Here is a 23,690-nt window from a genome sequence, read left to right as displayed (position 1 = left end):
AGGTTCCTGGGTTAACATTTGCAACTGCCAGATATGTGTGGCCCACTGCTGTACTCAGACATGGCCTAAGTGTGTGAGTATGCCCAGTTCAGGCTTTCCGTGTTTTGTTGCCTGACATTTGTCTCATTTATTCAAGTGTGTGGGCATGCGCAGTGTGACCTTTCAGTATGTTGCTATCTGAGGTCCACTACATTTGTTGATGTGTGTGAATATGACCAATATTAACATTTATACTGTGTGTGCTGGAAGTCAGGTTCTATTCTTACTGCAGGACTCACCTTTGTGTCATAACTTGACAGGGATTATGCTGTGCCTGTAGGGCTTCCATGAGATACTTTGCATAGACTTATCGACATTTCTTCATACAGGCTGACCACTGCAATACTGTCATGATTTAGTGGTTCAGTACTATAACTATAGTGCACAGTATCCTGGGTTCGAGGCCCATCACTGCTTTATATTTTCATACTGTGCAGACCAGACTGCTTAAGGGCCAGTAGAGCAAATATGAGCATGTTGGCTTTTGTTCAGCTACTTAGACCAGGCTTGTCCGACATTGCTCACTATTCACCAACATTTCTGGACGTTGCCCAATATTACTCAACATTGGCCACAGTTATGCTAGTTGGTGTGTGCGATTTTGTTTGCATATACTACATGGTGGTAAATGCTGTTTAGCACTGCTTTATATTGCTTAACACATGGCAATCATGCCTCAGGTGGTATTGCAGGGCTGCCTATGTCAGATGCACATACTATACTCCCTATACATGTTTGAAAGCAGGTAGTGTCAACTTAGGCATCCCTTTTACTATATGTGTGAGTCAGAGAGAGGTATCATTTCCAGAGTTCCTATGGAGCCAGTATATGTGCTATGCGTTGCCTCTTTGCCAAGGCCAAAGCATACTGGGCACGCCTCCTTCTGCCTACTTGGGCAGGCTCAGGTTGTTCCTCCTCCAAGTCACGCTCTGCCTGTGATGGCCTTGGCAATGGTGGGGGGCTGTTTGGCCCAGGCCTATGCTGGTCCTGCTGCAGCTGTTTTCGCAGGATTATATTATGTAGCATAGCACATACCATGACAATTTGGGTACATGTAGTTGGTGAGTACTGCAAGGCTTCACCAGATGTGTCCAGGCACCGGAACCGTGACTTGAGCAGCCCAAACACATGCTCAATTACATTTCGTGTTTGTGCGTGTGCCTCATTATGGCGTTCCTGTTCAGGTGTGTGTGCATTTCTGATGGGTGTCATCAGCCACCACTCCAGTGCATAGCCAGCATCCCCCACTAGGTGACCATGTGGGATGTCCCCATTGGTAAATGTCTGGTACAGCTGTGTCAGATGCCAGATATGGGAATCATGGTAGCTTCCAGGGCAGCCAGCACACACATTCAGTATTATGCCATGGGCATCACACACGACCTGGCAGTTGATGGAGGGGAAGCCCTTGTGGTTGAAGTAGACCCTACCCCGCTCGCTGGCTGGTGCTTTGATGCGTATGTGCATGCAGTCTATTGCATCCACTACCTCATGGTATTCCACTATTTGCTGGAAGAGACGCATATTGCTGGCCAATACCTCATGGGAATTGGGGAAATATACATGATCACCGACATGTGCTGACATGGCATCCAGGAACTGGAGCAGTACCCTGGATGCTGATGCTTGTGATATCCCCATCATATCACCAGTTGGCCTCTGGAAGGTACCTGTTGCTAATATTCTTAGGCCAACACATACCTTGGTTTCCACTGGGATGGGTTCTCCTCTGTTGGTTCTGTGTGTGAGGCTTGGCCTGCACAGCTCAACAATTTGCTGCAAGAGGTCTCTGTCCACTCTATAGCGCTCCACTATCTCCAGCTCATGTAACCCCTGGTAGGTTACCCTGGGCCTGTACACTCTTCTCCTTCTCCTCACTGTGGGTTGTCCAGCAGCATTCGCATTGTCACCACCCTCAGCATGTTGCATATGTCACCTTATAACAGCAATGGCAGCCCCTAACATTTCTTTGTCTCAGTAAAGCTTTTTCAGTTTTCACTTCTATTAGCTTACTGCAGTGTTGCAGTGTCTCTTGTGAGAAACATAATGGACTGTTGTTTGCAGAGTTTTAAGTGCTGGGCTGGGCTGGGCTAGTGTACTGCCTGTGTAATTGCCTGATTCTGATTGTTTTCACCTGCTAGCTCTGCTAAACTCCCTGGTAGCTTCCTACTATTTGTTGTGCTTCCTTTTTCCTTTCTGTTTCCTCAAGGGGCAGCACTGTGCACACAAGCGCAAACACGCTCACAGAAGCTCACACACACGCACACATGCTTACAAGGACTAAAACTTGCTTATTCTTGTTAAAACGCGCGCACACCAGTGCAAATGCACTTACAACTCTTTAAACAGCCTTATACATGCTTACTCCGGCTTAAACGCGTGCACTCACGCTTACACGAGCGCACACTGTCTTACTCGGGTTTACAGGTGCGCACACGCTCACATACCCTCTCAGCAAGAAACTTTAGTGTTATCCACGGCATACACCTTCAATTTCTTGCCTTTACCTAGCCTACCTGTTGACACACCTCTTTCAATGATGTGTAAATGACAGCTGACACATGCCACTCTGCTCCAATGAGCTTCACTTCTTTCATACATACCCCACTCATGATGTCACCTATCTTCTACTTTGTTACTCCCCTTATCCTACTCCTACACTCCACTGACTGTGCTCATTTGCTATGTAAACTTGCGATTCACTATCCTAACCCTCCTTTGCATAGGATTGCCTACTAATGCATGGTTACATCTCTTAGACTGAGCTTCCCCCCTTAGCAACCTCTACTCGGTGGCCATGTTGTCTTCAGCCTGCCATTCACTTGCATTGTAAATTCATATTAGCAATAAAATCCACATTTGTGGATCTTAATTATTGATTTTCTGCTTTTTAGGGTGCAGCGCTGCACTACGCTTAAACCCCGGAGATCGGGATGAAAAAAAAAGTTATTTTATTTTTATTTTGCATCACTTAACATTGCCAATGGCTGTATTTTTGGCCATTGGCATGCTTCCTCCTGTCAATGCATCCTTTTTTTGGAGCTATCACGGCTCCGTTTTGCTATTTGCAGAACCGTACTCAGTTGTCAACTGAGTACATTTCTGCAAATAACACTACTCCTACTCGGACAGGTTTGGGTTTCCTGAATCGCAAAATTACCTCATTTGCATAGCTTTTGCCTGCAATTGAGGTAATTTGCATATCCAAGCCCTGTCCGTGTAGGACTAGTTTTGAGAGCTCTGTTGCACGCCCCTACCGGCTGTTCCTGGATTGCTCGGTGGACATGTTGGCTGCATGGAGTCTTACTCTACTCTTAGACTCCGCGCAAGCCTTCGTGAATCTGGCCCAGCATCTTATTCTGTTAGTGTCACATGTTAATAGTACTGTCAAAATGTTAAAAGTGTCAGTGATCATCCCTTATTACTTCTGGATGTGTCCCTGATTCTGTTGTGATGTGTCCCTGACTGGTTAAGAGCTATGTGTATAAGTCAAGAGCTTGTCACCACTCATTTTCAACCTTATAGGAACAGAGAAGAATCAAATTAAGGAAGAGTTATCCCAGGTACCCAATTCCACCAAATCAACAAAGTCAGAAAAAAACAGCACAATGCAATTCACAGTGCAACTTCCCAGGCCACTGCAACAACTGAGAACTTGATTGCCATCCAAAATGAGTTGTAAGGGAAACTGCTCACACTTCATCACAACTGGAATTACAACAACTCCAAACTGAACACTAAACTACAGATACGTTTGTTAAAGGTAGAACAGCAAGTAATGCTTATTGACATACTTACAAAAGCTTAAATTATAAAGTAATGGACCTGTATGAAAATGAATGCAACTATCAATCACCCAAAATGAATTACATGCAACAGCTGAGACGACTAAGCAGAGATGCCCTTTTCCCTTTGCTTTTACAGGGGGGCAAACACCCATGCACCCCCCATACCCCCAATACTTAAATATACCAACTGCAAGATCATACTACATCAAGAAAGAGAGTAATCTACAATTATACAATGAATATTCATGCTGTCACAGGAAATCTGCATGACATGTCAGTCACACATCATTTGCATGCCACATCACATTCAGTAGGCATGTCAATTACTCTAGCCATGCCCATTCCTGCACGAAATGGCTGGTGCTTTAAGACAGTACAACAAAGCCTAAAAATGAAGAAAATTCAATGAGATATATCCCAATATGAGGAGAAAAAGGTATATTCTATTAAACAGGAACGAAAAAAAAAGACCACAATGATCAGGCAACTAACCATAATAGTTTTAGGGACATTACTGATGTACATAACAACTTTGAAAGTGAACATGGCCCTTTAGACTGCACCCCCCAATCAGTCATAAAGGTTAGCAAAGCAGAGGAAACAGAGGGAAGAGATGAATGGGCAGACATCTTCCACTCTCCCTTACTAATCATGTCAGGGCAGTCTGGGATTTGGAGGGAAGAGAAATCTAGTGAAGAGGAGGAGGAGAAGGAGATAATTACTAAAGAACATGGGGGGGGGGTTGTTAGTTAGTGGTGGATTTAAGATATTCAATTACAGAAATCTTGACATCACCCCAATTCACTTTGATTTTTTCCAAAAAGGGTTTAAATTCATACTCACAAAGACATTTGACAGTGTTGATGCCCTTGTAGAGCACAAACTATGTATTAGGAAACTCAAAATGGCAATTTCATTTAATGCACCAGATCTAGTAAAAACAAACAGAATCTAAGTTTCTATTTACAAAAAGAAAAGTGTTTTCAACCCTTCCTTTTGCATCCTTTGTTAGCAGCCTTTGAAAAGATATGTGAAATGGATATTCACAATTATATCTATTCAAACATCATAAGCCTAGATTTAATCTATTTAGGGAAGAGAGAAATTTGCTTGAGGAGTTTAGAAGGAAAAGGAATATTAGGGTTATGAAACCTGATATATGTGGGGGGGGGGTATTTTTGATAACATTGACTATGTTAGTAAAATGTCAGAGATTGTGAATGATGACACCATATACAGTGTCAGTTCTAGGAATGAAGTGAACATTGCCTACAAAAAAGATTGATTGACAATTACTACGTCATCTTTCCCAAGGTTTGTTACCTTCTGATATTTACAAATTTTTGAGCAACGCTACACCCACATTACCAACAATCTTTGGTACTCCGAAGATGGTAAGATTCCTAATTTGGTTTTGACTCATTTGGAAATGGACTTTCTGTTTAAATTAGAGCTTTATAAGTATAACAACATGTATTTACATTTCCTAGATGATCTGTTTATTCTACAGAATGGGCCTAAGAAGATGGTGAATGATTTTATGAAAATTTTGAATTCAAGTATGACTTGCTTGCAGTTTACACACCAGTCTGAAGAGGGGAACTTCCCATCTTCTGAAAATTAGCCATGTTTTGGTTTAAGACACCTCAGAATTTAAAAGGGATGCTGGAGAGCAACCTTGAAAGAGGCTGCAACAATTAAAAAAAAATTAGAAGCACAAGAAAATGTGCTCATTGTAAATACATCCTTTTTACTTTTGAGAGAGAAACAATTGCATTGTGGGAAGAACCAAGTACCACTGTGAAATTACTTGATGGTAACTGTCAGTCAAAAGCTATAGTCTATTTGGCTAAGTGTGCTTCTTGACCATGTTTTATGTTGACAAAAAAAGAGGGTATTCAAAAAGAATACATGAATACATACATGACATCTCCAATAAGGTGTACTAATAATGCACTATACAAATATAGTGAAAAAATGTGGGGCATTTGATAAATTCATATTCTGTATTATTGATATTATTCCAAACTGCCACAGGGGTGGTGACTGGGTGACCAAGTTGGAGTAGAGGGAACGGTACTAGCAACTTAGACTTAATGAGTGTGTTATCAATTGCTCCAGTATTGAAGATGAAGGCAGCAAAGCTGTAGCAATTTTCTATTTTATATTTTTATGTTTCTATATTTGAGCTGCGGTGGTACAGCAGTAGCGTTGTTGCCTCACAGCAAGAGGTTCTCCTGTTTGATTCTCGGCTGGAGAGCCTTCTGTGTGGAGTCTGCATGTCCTCCGAAAGACATGCATGAATGGGCGTGCCTTCACTGAAGGTTGGGAGTCAGGCTGGCAAATTGGCACCATAAAAATCTACTGCCAATCTTTAGCGGACCGGAGTTCAGCTGTGGCGACATCTAACCGGGAAAAGCCGAAAAGACAAATAACAACATGTTTCTATATTTGATAGATTCAGAAAGCTTTTTAAGGTTATTAATTTCTGACATTAAGAATGTGTGCATTGCTTACAAGGATTTTTGTATTTAAGAAAGACATTTCTTTGCAATGGTTTAACATAAGTATGTTTTTAAATAATGTAACATATGACTAAGATTTTGAAATGTAGCGGGGAAGGCTAACAAGTTGATTGGCTAGTAGATGTATTTAGATGAAGGTTGTGACTTGCACCTTGTTCTTATAAGTCTTGAATTTTACATGACGAAAATGGTCAATAAACATAATTTCTAACATTAAAGGATTTAACAAGGTTTATAGTGGATTCTTGTACTTACATTCTTTAAGCTACCACTTTAAGCTAACACTTTATGTTTGTTTTTTAGTATCTGTGAGTGCTTCAGCCTATTTTCTCTAGTTTATATAGCATATTTAACCACCCTAACAAATATAATTGAGACTCTCAGGATGCACGTAGGTTCCACAACTGGGCCACACTGATTAGGAGAGTTAGTTCCGTGGGTTTAATGGTAGCCAGTAGAAATGGAATGGACATGGGGCTATGGTCACAGTGCCAAAAGAATGATGAATGTGATGGAATAAAAAAAAAAAAAATATATATATATATATATATATATATATATATATATATGGGTTACCCTTATATTATTGAACGTTCAAATGTTCGACAATGATATGGTTGAGACCATATCGTCGAACATTTGAATGTTCGACAATGCAAAGGTAAGATAATACAGAAGAAATAAAATAAAAAAACAGTGTCTATAGCAAGCCCCCTGCACCTCCCACCCCCGTTACTGAAATATACCAACTCTGAGATTGCACTAAATTGCGGTCACGGAAATGACTGAATGGACATCTCCATACAGCGTGGAACAGGAATATTTCCCATTACCACAATGTAGTATGATCTCAGAGTTGGTATATTTAAGTAGGGAGGGTGTGGGGGGTGCAGGGAGGCTTACTCCCCTGCTATACGCATGTTGTTTTGCTTAATTTGTTTTGTTACATTTACATTGTCGAACATTTGAATGTTTGATGATATGGTTTCGGCCATACGAGTGTCGAACATTTGGACGTTCGATAATGTAAAGGTAACCCATATATATATATATATATATATATATATATATATATATATATATATTTATTTTATTTTTTTTAACATAAATTAATATTAAACACAACAAATTAGCAGATCCTCACTTAGTTTGTGTCCGTTGCTGTTAAGGATATTTGAATATTTCAACATGAAGTAATTGGTTACTATCACATTGCTGTTATTAACTGAAATCATTTTTACCTTTTCAAAATTGTTGTCAGGTGCAAGTAGTACCCCTCCTGACAATCCACCTTGATGATTGTTTAAAAGTGACAAGGAAAGTTAGCATGCCTTACTTTCACACACAGCCTGCCTCATCTGCGAATATGGCCACTTTTTGATTATGACTGTGTAAACCCATGCTTATATGTTAGGATGTGATCAAATTGAAGGAAACAATGGACAAAGTAATGCACTCCAGCTTGATGCTTTCTAGCAAATGACATTCCCATCATTGAGAAACCAATGCAAACTGGAAATCCCAATGTCCAAATGTGGTACCTAACGTCTGATCAAAAGTATTAACACATTTGCATAAAGATTTAGCTTTTCATTAAAAATTATTTATATGCACATCCAGAACAGACATTGACCTTGTTAACAACAGGAAAAAAATGATACTCCTGTTTAAGAAAGAACCTGTAAGACATCCTAAAATGTATCAACCAATAACTGGCCATCCAACAATGTACTAACTACATACTGGAACTGATGCAGACAAAGTTTATAGTCATTTAGAGAAAATGCAATCATCACAATAGAACAAAAGGGTAACAAAAGAAAATCATATGTAAAAATGTGTCATTTGTTGTTAAATAAAACCATAATGATAAATTGTAAAAAGATGAGGGATCTAAGTATGGCATGGATAGATTATATAAAAAAAAACATTAAAACATTTGACAGCATCCCACAATCATGGATAAAGGAGTGCTTACAAATGTATAAGATACATCCTGTATTAATCAATTACATTAGAGTGACCATAAAACAGTGACAAATGACTTTATAATTAAGCTATGACAAAGGGCAAATTATTATCCCAGGGATAACAATTCAAAGGGGGATATTCCAGGGTGATTTTCTCTCATCCCTGTTTTGTGTCTTGCCGTTAACTCATTGGGCTCTTTACTTAACAGATTCAGTCTTGGTTACAATTTGGCTCCCAGAAAAAAAATATAAATAATTTTGTGGATGACTTAAAATTGTATAGTTTATCAGGTGAAGAGTTGAAAGAAAAACTGCAAGTGCATAAAACTTTCTCAGATAATATAAGAGTAACATTTAGTCTTGATAATTGTGCAGAACCAATGTTTAAATCAGGAAAGTTGCAATACCAAGAAAATATCAATCTGGAACAGGAATGTAATATTAAGAAACTTGACCAGCAAGGAGTGTATAAACCTTTGGTGACTTATGAAGGTTGGGTAATAAAACATGAGCAAATGCCAACAAAACTCATTAAGGCATAATTTAGAAGACCCTACTGTTCTGCTGTGATTGACTGGTCACAAAAGTTATTGGATTTGCAGGAATAAAAACAAATTAAAATGCTTCACACTTATCAAATGATAGATACAGATCAGTGTATACCAAGATAATATAGTTCATGGTCTGGAAGTACGGATCTCCTCAAAAATGATTTTATGTATAGCTCTGCAGCCAGGGGACTGCATACATATCTGGTGACCTCATCAGATCCAAACATAGTAAAAGTTTTAAAACATAAGGAGAGGAAGTCTAAGCTGACCTCTCTGCTTAATTTATCAGAAGCTTTCTGGTGTCAAGTGGGAATGCAAATCAAAAAAGAAATGGAGAAAAATCAGGCAGCAACTGAATGTGCCAAAAATGAAAAGAAAGAATATAAGCAGAAAGGTCAGGCGAGAAGGGATTTGCAGTCAGAAATGATAGCAATGTGGAGAAGCTATAACTATAGTGGGTAGTATAGAGAGCCCCTGGAAAAAAAAAACTTTTGTTAATAAGGATCTAATACAAAAATGGTTAAGGAGAGGTGAGGTGAAGCCAAAAGATGAAATGTTAATAATGACAGTCAAGGATAGTGGGCTATGTATACATTGGTTTGCAAAGTCCATTGAACATGTGGGAGAAACAGACAAATGTAGGTTCTGTAAAAAAGTACTGGAAGCAGTCACACAGTTTATAGCTGGCTGTGATATCATCATGGCAGAGGGCCTGTACACTGAGAGGCACAATAATGTGGCAACACTGTTGCATTCAGGATTGTGCAAACATTATAGTATAGAAATAGCTGAGAAGCATTGGAAACATGAACAACAAAGCATTATAGATAATAATGAAGTGTACATCACGTGGAAATCACCCATTACCAGCAATTCAACGAATAGAAGTGAGAAAACCAGATACAGTACTCCATTAAAAAAAGGCAAAAGTAGCTACACCCTAGCAAATACAGTGTCTCATGCACAGAGACATAGAGTCATACTATATCAGAGATCTGTAGGCAGAAATGAGAGCAATGTGGAAGAAAGATATCCAGACAGTTCCAACAGTAGAGGAGCAATGGGTCTAATAAAACAACAATCTGCAGTTGTAGTCAGACATGCAACCAATACATGTAACTCTGTATGAATTTCAGGAGGAGTCAATTCTGAGCACATTGCTGGTATTAAAAAGAGCTCTTTTGATTAACATCAAAGGTTGAAACAATACAATTTTAAGAACATTATTTATATCCAGACTTAGGAATGGGGTCCATTCTCATCATAGTCTTAAAACCCACAAATATTTAGAGAAATTAAATCAAGGGAAGCCATACTGATAATCACATAACACTAATAAAGTAATTATTCCCTGACATTAAGATGAAACCTGCCTCCCACTTCCCCAAATGCAGCCACTATTGGACTGTGTAGAACTTTGCTTTTTTGAATGAGATCAAACTGAAAGAAATAATGGTCATATTCATGCATTTCAATTTCCTGCTTGCAAAACATGCACTGTCTCTCACTGGCAAACCATTTCTGCAAACATTTAATAGTGATCAAGTAAAAGTAATGTCTCTTGACTTTGCAGACACCACCTGCCTCCCCACAACCCAAAATACAGCCACATCCTGATTCTGCACATCTTTGATATGAGTGCATTCACAGTGATATGGCCACATTAATGCATTTTAACCTGTGAATATTAGAGAGATACACTGAATCAATAAAATGCCAGTTGCAAACATTTACTACTGATGAAATTAATGTCATTTTCCATACACACAAACATATAGCCTGTCTCCAGAGACCACAAATGTAGCCGTTTTCTGATGGTATACACTCTGATATTTGACTTTCATTAAGGTGAAAGAAAATATGTCAAAGACAGCATATTTCATCTTGATTTTCTTAGGAAATTCACTCCCCATCTAAGAAGATGCCTCAGTGATCATTTAGCAGTAATCAGGTAACATCTTTCTGATTTCAAAATCAGACTCCCCACCTTCTAACTCAAGAATAACATACATTCTGATTGCTTACACCCTGTTATGTTTGAATATCATTATTTAGAATATATAATGACCACAGTCCACCATTTCAACCTTTTTCTTTTCTTTCACACAAGTGAGTCTCCTCCCTGGAAATCCACATTAGTGGCCATTTAACAGTGATTAAACATATGCTCTCCCTTTTCATATGCTGTCTGCTCCAACACCTCCAAGCCCCTAAATAACATCTTTACAATTTTGTGCAAGTGGATCTTTGACTATATTTCTGGTTTGCAGCCTGGGGCAGATCGTACTGCTAAGTACTAAATCTCTAAACATCTTAATTAGCAAAGAATAAAATAATAACTCTATATGATTGCTGTAGATGAATATACTGAGAGCAATGCTGACAGATTTGTCTTGCCCTTCAGGATACATGGATGCAAGCCCAAATATGACCCAGACATTTTAAGTCCCATTAGAGGTTTTAATGTTGGGTTTGGAAGTGCCAGATGAATGGTGGAATATAAGTGTGTGGTAGATGCCCATCCATGCGAGAGGTAATAGTAACAACATTTACAGAAGGTAATCAAAAGCATGTAAGGCAATAAAAAAGCCAAATTATTGAAATTGGTTTGATGGAGCCAAGCCAGGAATGGAAGCCTTTGTTGGCACATGTAATATGCAGAGAGACAGCACAGACTCCTCCATGGTTATGTGATACAGCTGCCCATGTCAGCTAGCTATGGTACAGAGGTAGAAGGACCAAAATAAAATGTGCCCATTGGCTGCATTGCCTGTGCTCAAGGACAACATAGCATGCTCCATAGTGAAGTAATATGGATGCACATGTCAGACACCTGAAGACAGGTTGTGGGGTCAAAAAAGAAATATTCTCATAGACTGCAACCAGTACTGTTTAGACTGTTAATTGTAGAAGAATATAATGTGTTTCACAAACTGGTTATAATTAGGGTCTAGTCTGTATTATGAATTACCTTAGTCCATTGAAGGAGGGCAAAGTCAGACTACCTGGTCACTGTGGTACATTGCTGTAAGCCAAAGACAGTATACAATCAGGGGCATGAGCTCATCCATGGTTGCTCGAATAATGGCCCCTCCAATCAACTTGCTTACAGAGCAGGTAGAGTTCCCAGCATCCAGAGAAAAAAATGGGCTTAATATCATGTAGCAGGAACACTTGGTCAGTGGTTAAGAACACAAAAAACGTGCAAAATAAAACAAAGCAAAACAAACAAAAACATTGCCAAAAGAGTTATCAAGTGTTCCAAAAGTACATCGTTTTTAAAAACCTTGCAAAATGAAAGCATCACTGAAGATTGGAACAACTACTGCTAATGGTAATTTATGTGACATCACCAGAGGCTACTAGGTAAGTAAGGATATCTGTTCAGCCATTGTCAGTGCTTATCTTACCTCACAAGATTACACGTCATAGGTTAGGTAATGAGCACAGTAAGACAGAAAGCATACTATTATATTACACGTCAGGAATAGGTTTGAATTTATTTTTTAAGTGTTAGGGCAATTTCATTTGTATGTCAACTACACTAACAAAGTAATTATTATCACAATGGTTTCAGGACAGGTTGTAGGACCAAAATAGAAATGGTCTCACAGGCTGCATGCTTGTGTTTAGGGACAGCATAGCATGCTCCATGGTGACATGATGTGATACAGGTGCTCATGTCAGCATATATGTTTATTTATTCACTCATGCATGCAGTCATACTTCAGATATACCAAATAGTGCTGAAAATTGAAATTGACAGGATCCCCTTCCATTCATGTACACGTTTCCCAGAAAATAAGAACACATGCTGAATGTGGCAGGTTTTTTTGTGTGTGTGTGTGTGTGTGTGTGTGTGTGTGTGTGTGTGTGTGTGTGTGTGTGTGTGTGTGTCTGTGTGTCTGTGTGTGTGTGTGTGTGTGTGTGTGTGTGTGTGTGTGTGTGTGTGTGTGTCTGCATGCGTGAGATGACTTTATGTGGATGTGGATGTGTGTGTGTGTGTGTGTGTGTGTGTGTGTGTGTGTGTGTGTGTGTGTGTGTGTGTGTGTGTGTGTGTGTGTTTGTGTACCTTTTTCCATCCAGCCACTTCATTTTTTTCAGGAAAATGTGTACTCAAATGGAAAGGGAATTTCAGTTTTCAGCACTATTTTGTATATGTGAGGTATGAATGCATGCTTGAGTGAATAAATAAATGTATATGCAGAATCAGACACCCACACACAAACACATTTCACTGAAATGTATAAACTTACCCCAAAGTTATGCAAACTCAGAGAATGTTATAAAAGCAAGAAGTGGGGACAAACCCTCTGTATAAATAGGTGTTAGGGGACTTGACCCTACTTCTCCCTGGCTAATAACTTTGTTGTCTATTTTACATGAAGCAGCAGAATGGTTCCATACTACCCTGCACACGGATACACTCACATATTTAATGAGCAACATAATTCAGCTGCAGAAGACATAAACATGCACCACAGTAAAACGTAAACAGACATGATACATTACACTGTCAAAAGCAGACAGCATGATGCAGTCTTGCCAAAGTTAAAGGCAAACATGGACTAATATCTCATAGTAAGAATTCTGTGAGGTCACATTACAACTAATTCTGAATTTCTCAGTTAGAGTCAAACATTATACCAATGGACATTTCTCCCTGCTGATCTCTTTCAGTTTTTTTAGTTTGGTATGGTAGGTGTGATGGTGTTTACATGAAATTGTTGTACAGATTGGGATGGAGAAGTCTCATTGCTTCTGTTACCCACTCTTGGTTTTAAAGCATCTAGTTTTACTGTGTACCTCTTTAGTGTTTCATGTGTATCAAGAGAGAATGCCTAATTCTTCACAGCCTTTACAAAAAATAAAAAATAAAATAATAAATAACAGAGCATGCACCATTCACACTGAAATAAAAAATTCTCCAAATGCTAGAGCGTTTATTCTTACCATGCAGTGGTATTTTATTTTTCATCCAGTGCAGTCTGGCTGCAGGTTTACTTCCTGAGCTCTCACACTTGAGCCTGATGACTGTATTCTCGTGGACAGGACCAATGTAGCCTGTGATCACAGGGCGTTTTGGCACACCTATAAAACAGAAAAAACAATTAGAAAATAATATGAGATACTACTGCAGATCTGGTTATATTATGTATATCTTCAGTCCGATACCTAACTGACAGAGCAGGATTGAGGTTTGCTTTGAAAATAACTGTATGGAAATGACATATCACTAAGTATTTATTAGAGTATCTCCAAAGATAAAATCACCAATTAAATCCTTCAGCCTTTGGTCATACCCTTCCTTATTTGATGTATTAGGAAATCTGAATTTTCTCATTCAATTTTTCTGAACAATTTACATTTTTATACTTCATTATTTATCATTTATACCAAAGTTGAACATTTTCTTCAGATACGAGCTATTATTTAAGTAAGTTTCACTAAGCCAACACCATCCACAACTGGGAACATATGCACAGTTTATAATTTCCTGGTTAAAATTCCATGCTTTCTGTCTCTTTTATCACTTTATGATAAACAGCAAGAGGGAATTTTTTTTGTATTGCCAGCTAAAGAACAATGCCAGAATAATGAGACAGGCATCAGGATGTTTACAAAGACATGCTACTGTCAGTATGTACAGGCATCTTACTTTCTACCCATGTCAGCTATGATAGACATATGGAAACATGAGCTACTTTAAGAGCAGCTAACACCTTTTGAGTAGCATACCAAACTAAGCAGGCATATTCCATATAATTTGGTTATTATTTTTCTTATTCATTGCCCTTTTGATAATGTGTCTTTTTTGCCTTCAGCCTAACATTACATTGCAGTAACTATGATATCACACTTTGTTATATTATTTTCTGTGCTTACCTCACCAGTGACCAGCTCTATCTACCAGTAACTTGCCCTTTCATTTCCTAATCATGCTATGTAACCATAGATGATGGGAGAATGTCAATGGAGTATCATTATGTAACTGCTTAGTTTAAGAAACATAGTAAAACAGAGGTACTTTTTGTCTCAAACAATCATGATCTCTAGAGCTTTGTCTGCATACTCTTAACATCAATACATACAAGCTTGTACATTTCTGTACAAAAATATAAACTGATTTATTGTTTCACAGTATAAATGTTTATTGCTATCAAACATTATCACTCATAGATATACTGACCAATGAACAAATATACATTAAGATGGAAATTAATTTTTATATGCAAAATTCTTTATTACTCCTATAATACCAGATAAGGATTCTGCACCATATAAACTATAGAATATTACTCAAGTACAATAAATAACATTTAATAAAACAAAATTCTCACCTCTGATTTAGCAGGAATCATGTTAATGCCAGTGATAGTGCAAGTTCTATCCCATGTTGGTTAATATGTCTAGTTTCTACTACCATTACAAGTAAGAATGCCCTTCAGTATATTCAAAATAAGTCAGTTATCAGTAACATTCCTTCTTAAATTCAGTATTGATCAAACATAAATATAAAAAATATTGATAAGATTGCTGAATATACCACCCGAGATTCAGCAAGCAGCCATGCAGGAATAAGTTATTCCTGCATGGCAGAGACTGTTCCTGTTCAAAACATCAGCGCTCCATGCAAATTTATGAAGGAGTGCTGCGATACACTAAAACGGACACGGTTCCGTGTACGAGTGCAGGGGGTGTGTCTGAGTGCAGAACTCTCACAATACACAAGCCCCCTGCACTGCAGAATTGCCTTTCAGCAATTAAAAATGAGTGAGAACACTCATAACACCCCCAACCCATCAGGAAAACAAAAATCTGTTGTCAAGGCATAACCAAGCATACCTCTCAACTGTACAGATTTTCACAGAAGGACCAGATTTTTGCCTCATATTTTGGTGTGTTCTTCCTAAAATGTGTACCTTTCTGGCAAATAGCTGAGGATTGAAGTCATTAAATAATGACAAAATATTTGAGTTTATGACTCCACACATCCTTTGGAAAATTCATGCTAATGTAAAACCTATTATTCTATCAACATTTTAAGTTTGTAAGAGCAATATTTAAAATCGATCCCTATTTATCCCCCATCATTTTAGGCTTTGTCCAGATATTTTGCTCCAAGAGGTTAAGAGGTATGCTACCAAGCCAAAAGTTATTAGGATAACACATGTAGCATAAGCACACAGTGCACACCTCCCAACCTGTCAGAGTAAGGAATGTGGACAAAGACAAATGGAACAATTGTCCCACAAAGCAGAATGTTGATAAAATATCAAGTTTAGCATTAGCAGAGATATTCTGAAGGGTATAGATAAACTAACACAACAAAACATGTTTTAATAAATGCGATAAAGTTTAAGTGTAGTTGTGCGGGTGTGCCCTTTGCTTAGCTACGGTTAGTACAGCTTAAACAGCACAAGAAGTTAACTAACAAGAGACATCCAACATAAGCAGTATTGCAATATAAGCAGTAGTGGTTAGACCATACACTTTGCGAGCAGCCATTCCTGGTTCAATCCTCAATGTAATCAATGCACATTTTACATATGAAAGCAGTATATAAACATTTTTTTAAGTATTGCTTACTAAATAACATATATTTGTTAACCGGAGTACTGCATTAGGTCCAGATGTGAGGTGTCAGTTTAATAAAGTTGTGAAATCCCCATATAAACACAAGTGCCCCATACAGTATAGTCACACATGAATAAATGTAATGAAAGCACATTGGGGGATATCAGGGACAGTAAACAAATTCATAATATGTAATGAATGCTGAATCAATTCCATACAGCAGATAGTCTATAAAATGAAAAATAAGCAATGCTAAACATTGCACAGCTCTGCTTACCAGCTGTAAGCATTGTGTAAATATGACTGCTAAGCAATGAGTAGCCCAGCTAAGTGGATTTGCCCATTGGTAAGCAGTACTAAACCTGTCCCTTTAAGCAATGACAACCTTAGCTAAGCAGGTTTGCCCGTAGTGTAGCTTAACTTAGCATATTCAAAACCATCCAATCACGGCAAAGGGTGGGAATTCAGCCTTATTTAAACCTTACAGGTGGGAATACTGCTCATAACTGGTTGCAGCTTCCCACTGTAGGCAAGATGGCAGGAGCTGGAGAGAGATTAAGCTTCCTGGTGCAGTGCTGGGGCATACAGGAGTCCAAGGCCATCCTAGGACTCCTGGAAAAAAATGATGAGAGACTGCTTCAGGGCCAGTACCAGGGCTCTCAATAAAAAGTGGAAGACTGGGACCGTCTTGCCCGTGATCTCACGAGTGCCACTAGTATCCCTCGGACTGGTGAGCAAGTCAGGCACCACTATGCTGACTTGAAGAGGAGATAGAGAGAGCTCTTGGACGAGTGGGTCCAAGAAGCAAGGCAGAGGGGTGATGTCCCAGCAGTGTGTAAGTAGTCATACCATTACTGTTTACTAAAGTCCAGTGTGTGTATGTGATGGCTAGGTATGCCTAAATATGTCTCTATTTCCTTTACAGCTGCAGCTGAGCAGGCTGTGAATCAGGAAGCTCATACATGTAGGCTGCAAAGGCTGCATCGCAAGGCTGGTGAGTAACAATCCTGCTTGTAGTAGTCATACCAAATAAATATAAAGTAGTAGAAAGTCATCTGGCAGTATAAAAACTTTTGTATGGGTTGTAATGAATAAACCAGACAATATGACAGTAATAGTCCAATATAGGTCAGATTTAAATAAAACTGTAACTGCCTGGCAATAAAGCTCTAAAACCTGGACTGGTTGAGTTTAATCTGGTATTGTATGGCATTTATCGTTGCATTTGCAGAACGGTAATGTTGTATTAACCAGTGTTACCCACACTGTGCTATGTAAAAAAAATGTCTAGGAATGTATAAGACTGTTGTAAGTACAAGATCAGATTTTACAACCAAGAGAGACTTAGATAGAAAACACTGAAGAGATAGACAGCCATATCCAAATAGCACACTCAACTGCAACTTAAACTGTTGTATTTTTAGCAGACACAGCCATGGTTCAAATGCTGGGAGTGGTAGTAAGCTTTATACATAATCATACCTCTCAACTATACAGATTTTTCAGAATGTCCAGATAATTGGCCCATCTTTTCTGATTGTCAGACCTCAAACCCTTCAGAAAATGCATATTAAAACAAAGCCTGTAACTCTATCAACTCTCCAAGTCTATGACAGCAATATTCAAAGCATGACCCTATTTGTACCGCTATGTTGTCAAGCTTTGTCCAGAGTTTGTGCATTAAGAGATTGTGAGGTATGTGCATAATATTAACTGGAATCTGGGAATATGTATAAAAACAGTCAGGTAGTGTTAACAAACATTCCCTCCACAAGTCTGTTAGATAAGAAAATTGTGCCTGCCAATAAAGATTTAAATCCTGGACTGGTAGTGTTTACTCTGGTATAGTATGGCCTGACATGCAGTATTCAGAAACATATGATATCAGAACAGTACTGCTGTGTCAACCACTGTTTCTCACACTGTACTACATAAAAATATGTGTAGGAATGTCTGTATAAGACTGTTGTAATTATAAGGTCAGACTGTACAACCAAGAGAGACTTAGACAGGAAACAGTGAAGTGATACACAGCAATATCCAAATAGCACACTCTATTGTAACTTAAATTGTTGTATTCTTAGCAGACACAGCCATTGTTCAAATCTTGGGAGTGGTAGTAAGCTGTATGCGTACTCATACCTCTCAATTGTACAGATTTTACAGAATGTCTAGATAATTGGCTCATATTTTCTGCCTATTCCTCTGTCCCTCTGACAAATCAGTGGGATGATCTCAGAATTGTAGTCACGAAATAATGACATACATGCCACATGCCACTCCAAAGCAGGTACAAATATGACTCATTGTCCATGCTGGTGTGAATGACCTGAGACGTACCTCCCTGGACTACATGAAAAGAGACAGAGGAGCTCTCTGATCATGTAGCCCAGGCTGGTATGACCTTTACCTTGAGTAGTATCTTACCGTCACCAAGAATGATGCCACAGTATAAAGACAAAATGATAAGTTTTAACAATTGGTTAAAATACTGGTGTCATTCAAAGGGGATCCAGTGTCTGTCAGCCTGGGATAACATGCTCGACAAGCCAAGTTGCTTTGCTAGGGACGGCTTGCACCTGTCACCCCTGGGCTTTTGAATACTGGCTAAGTCCCTTGCCACCCCCATAGTGCCTTTTTTAGGCAAGGCTCAAAAGACAAACCCACCTCCATAGATAATACAGGGAAAAAGAAACTAAGGGTAATGCTGCTCAACGCCAGAAGTCTAAACCTCAAAATGCACGCACTCGAGACTCTCCTCAGTATGGAGAACATCAATGTCTGTAGAGTAACAGAGACCTGGTTCAAGGCACCCGAAAGCATCCCAGCACTACCAGGTTATACTTCATACCATGCTTTTCGGCCACAAAACTCGGACCAAACCACAAAAGGATGGGGAGTATCCATATACATCAAAAATACCCACACCTCCAGGTTAGTTGCACTGCATGAAGCAACGAAAACCATCCACGTGCAACTAACAATGGGCAAAACTGCCTTTCAGTTTATAGCCTGTTACAGACCACCCTCCCAAACTCAGGAACCCCACTCGGCCTACCTGAAAACACTGGAGAACATGAAGGTCTCTCCAAACACCATCATATTGGGTGACTTCAACTACCCAAACATTGACTGGGCAAACTACTCAAGCCCACACACCCTTGCCCAACCGTTTCTAGAATTTATAAACTCAAATGCTATGGAACAACTGGTCACCACTCCCACAAGAGAGGAAAATATATTGGATCTGGTCATCCCAAACATAGTGACAATATGTTCCATACCTGAGGTATACCCCTCACTGGTAAGGTCAGACCACAAATTAATCTCACTGGACATCCATATCCCGTCCCCACCCCCAGCCAAGGTAACCACGGTGAAGAACTTCTCAAAAGCAAACTTCACACTTCTCAAAACTGAGGTGGTATCCATCAAAGCCCCTGGGCCAGTGGTAAACACGGCTCAAACCGCAGAATCCTTCACAAACGCATTCTATGGACACCTACAAGAATGTATGGATCATGCCATCCCAAATAAAACCAAGACTCACTCCTCCAAAGGCAGGAGACCTGTCTGGTGGACCCTGGCCATAAATAAGCTATACAACAAAAGGAGGAAGCTACTACATGATAAAGCAAAATCCCAAAAAGGGAAGGCATCTCTAATCAGTATGAGCAAGAAGCTACGATCCCTCATAAAATCATCTAAGGCCAGCTTCGAAAGAAAAATTGCATAAGATGCTAAGGACAATCACAAGACCTTCTTTAGTTATGTCAGGAACCTGGGCGACAACTCCCAGATATGCTCTGAGTTAGTGCAAAATGACAAAAAAATACACTGATCCAAAAGACATTGCCAACATCCTGGCAGATAGATTCAGTGCAAATTTCTCCCCTCCACCCCCCCCCCAAAGGAGCAAATCTCCATCCCAACAGAGTGTAACCTCCCAGACATCACAGATGATCAGGTGAGAGCTGCCCCTCTCCAAAGCAAAAAACACAGCATCAATGGGACCGGACGGTGTCCCGGGATGCATCTTACACGAGCTACAAGATGAACTTAACCCTCACATTAAGTCACTGTTCAAGCTCAGCCTTACCACAGGATATGTACCCTAGGAATGGCATACAGCAACGGTGGCCCCGCTCCACAAGGGAGGTGCCACAATGGACCCTGGAACCTATCACCCTATAAGCCTGACTAGCCTGGTCTGGAAAGCTATGGAGCGTATCATCATGGAACTCATAAACAATGATATCGGAAACCTTCAGACACTGGATCCTACCCAGTTCAGCTTTGTTAAGGGCAGATCTTGCCTCTTGAACCTGGTCGACTTCATTGCAACAGTTACCAGAGCCATAGACGAAGGGAAAGTAGTCCACACAGCCTACCTGGACCTTCCAAAGCCTTCGACACAATACCCCACTCAGGTATCATAAATAAGCTCACTAGCTTAAACATCAACCCCTATGTCACAAGATGGGTTGCAAACTGGCTCAGAGATAGAACCCACATGGCCAAAATTGCAGGTGTCCTGTCGGACTCTAAACCAGTTACAAGTGGAGTTCCACAAGGTTCAGTCCTGGGACCTCTCTTGTTCGGTATTTATTTCTCTGAGGTACAGGCAAACACAGGAGGACTATGGCTGACCAAGTTCGCAGATGACTGCAAACTGGGTACCATAATAGACTCTCTGGCTGACACAAGCATACTCCAGAAGGGTCTCACAGAGACAGATAACTGGTGCCAAAGTCATGGCCTGAAGCTAAATGCTAAAAAATGCATAGTCATCCCCTTTGGGAAAAACAAAGTGCCCACAGACTACCACATAGGAGGTAAAACATTAAGTACGGAGGAAGTAATTAGGGATTTGGGGACCCAAGTAGATAGTAATCTCTCCTTTGACAATCACATTGCCAAAGTGGTTAGAAAGACCTTCTATATGGCCAACCTCATCACGAAAGGTTTCACATCTAGATCAAGAGAGGTCTTTGTGCCACTCTATACATCACTCATCAAGCCCATAATTGAATACAATGCCCCATTCAAGATGTACCGTACCCGACACCTGCAGCAACTGGAAAGACCCCAAAAGTACCTCACCAAGAGGATAAAGGGACTCAAACAGAAGCCCTATGCAGTTAGGCTAAAGAAACTCCAGCTCTACTCAGTTGCTTACCGCCTACTCAGAGGCGATCTGTGCCTGACATATAAAGCCATGTCCAACCCAGAATTAATGGACATGCTCCTCCTCAAGAAATCCAAATCCCTTACAGCTACACATTCTAGAGGCTTAAACCTGAGCACAGAAATAAATAGGACATGCTGGAGGGACAGATTCATATCCCAGAGACTCCCATCACTCTGGAACAAAATCCCAGTCCAGGTTAGGCAGAGCCCCTCACTCACCCTCTTCAAGGGAAATCTTGACGAGTGGATGGGAGATGGAAAGTATACCCCTGGGATCTCTTCTGGGACCCTGCTAGACAGAGGCACAATAAACTAACCGTAAAGGGACTATATTCTGTGACTTACTATTCATAGGCACAGTTTACAAATCTAAAAGGGTGGCGAAAGCCAAACACACTCTGGCTAGGCTTATAAATGCCCTAGGGCAGATAGCCTAGTATCAACCTATGAACATTTGATTTTCAGACCTCAAAACCTTCAGAAAATGTATATTAAAATGAATCCTGTCACTCTTGCAACTCTCCAAGTTTATGACAGCAATATTCAAAACATGTCCCTATTTGTACCCCCGTGTTGTCAAGCTTTGTCCAGATTGTGTGTATTATGAGACTGAGAGGTATGTGCATAATATTAACTTTGAATCTGGGAGTATGTGTAGAAACAGTCAGGTAGTGTTAACAAACATTCCCTCTACAGGTCTACCAGGTGCAAGATGTAAGAATTTAGCTATAAGACAGTTGAAGTATACACTGTGTACAAACATACCACAGCCCAAACCAAGGCCATAGGGAATTGTAATAATACCTGTACCTTAATGATTAGAGCAATGATCATTAAAGTTGTGAGCACTACAAGGACATATAAGTTGTTAACTGAAATCTCTCCCCCCCCCCCACCATATCTGCAACAATAATCTAAATACACAAATCAATGGGTAAGTTTACACCAAACCTACTGTTGGGACATATGTCCTATTGTTCAGTAAATATTGAAATGCATTTCTATTAATGTTACATGTTGAAATACTATCATTGGTGGCCTGCTGCTCTCAATGTAACCTGCATGCCATTATAATGGCCATTGTGGCTCCATATATGCATGTGTTCTGTTTGCTATGCAACTGTTCCAAATCTGGTGTTTTCGGTTGATAGGAATATCTATGCATACTGTTATAACTAATCATAGATTGTGTTGACTATTACTAATCTACATATGTTTTAAAACTGCAACACCATAGCACATATGGGAAGGCCAGACCCAGTGGATCCACCTTTTCCACCTCATCTGGTCATGGCACCAGGCCCCTGGATGCCTGGGTCTCACCCCAGGAACTCCTCGTCTGCTGGTCCTGCACCACCTTTGCATGGAACTGCCTCAGGGGATGGGGCTCGCCCCCCCAAGAAGGGGCGCAAACAGGATCCTGTCACCTGAAGTGAGTTCCGGGGGTTGGTGCGTAGCGATCTCCGAAGGGAGTTTGGAGATCTGCTATTCAGCTTAAGGCCTGCATGACGCATTTAGAGGATCAGCCTGCCCCTCCTGCTCAGCTCCCAGCACAGCCACCTTCGGGGCCCTGAAGGTGCAGTAGTGACTGCCAATGGGTGGGGACCTTTGTCCCACTGTTTCCATTAGGGGCTCATGGGTTTCTGATTTCCAAACACCCCTCCCTATCCAAGGTGTTTACCCCCCACATGTCATATACCACCTGTGTATGCTATCTTGTCTGTCTTGTCTGTCCTCCTACCCAACCTACCTCCCCAAATATACCTACTATCCTTCCCCAACATCCTACTCTCACCTTAAAAAAAAGGGCAATCTGTTCCCAAAAAAAAATTTGTCCCATACGTTGCTATCCATTTTGCACTGGTCTAATTCACTTCACAACACGTTACTGTTGTCCTCACCCCTCTCTCAGGGGTTTGAGTGTCCAAATCTACCTCCAAATTCAGTACATATGCACAGCTGTTACTGTAGAAGAAATTGACAGCTATGGACCTTCCCTACACCCGTCCTGCACATCACTAGCTACGTTCCCTATTGTTTTTCCCTCTG

At 40.0% G+C, this 23,690-nt stretch overlaps 1 protein-coding gene and 1 long non-coding RNA gene across 4 annotated transcripts in view; one reads left to right on the top strand and one right to left on the bottom strand.

Annotated features, from left to right (window-relative positions):
- Positions 1 to 23,690, bottom strand: part of CADM3 (cell adhesion molecule 3) — a 1,289,148-nt gene that overhangs the window by 939,284 nt on the left and 326,174 nt on the right. For all 3 annotated transcript variants that reach the window (XM_044059344.1, XM_044059345.1, XM_044059346.1), the window contains exon 3: positions 13,827 to 13,964. In XM_044059344.1, the coding sequence (XP_043915279.1) occupies positions 13,827 to 13,964 (138 nt within the window). The remainder of the gene's footprint in view (positions 1 to 13,826; positions 13,965 to 23,690) is intronic.
- Positions 1 to 23,690, top strand: part of LOC122791581 — a 286,754-nt gene that overhangs the window by 38,531 nt on the left and 224,533 nt on the right. The window lies entirely within an intron of this gene.

The sequence above is a fragment of the Protopterus annectens genome, chromosome 17.part0 (genome assembly GCF_019279795.1).
Source record: "Protopterus annectens isolate FY-2018-M chromosome 17.part0, PAN1.0, whole genome shotgun sequence".
Lineage (NCBI taxonomy): Eukaryota > Metazoa > Chordata > Ceratodontiformes > Protopteridae > Protopterus > Protopterus annectens.
Note: the sequence above shows the minus strand (reverse complement) of the source record. Positions and strands in the feature narration are given on the sequence as shown.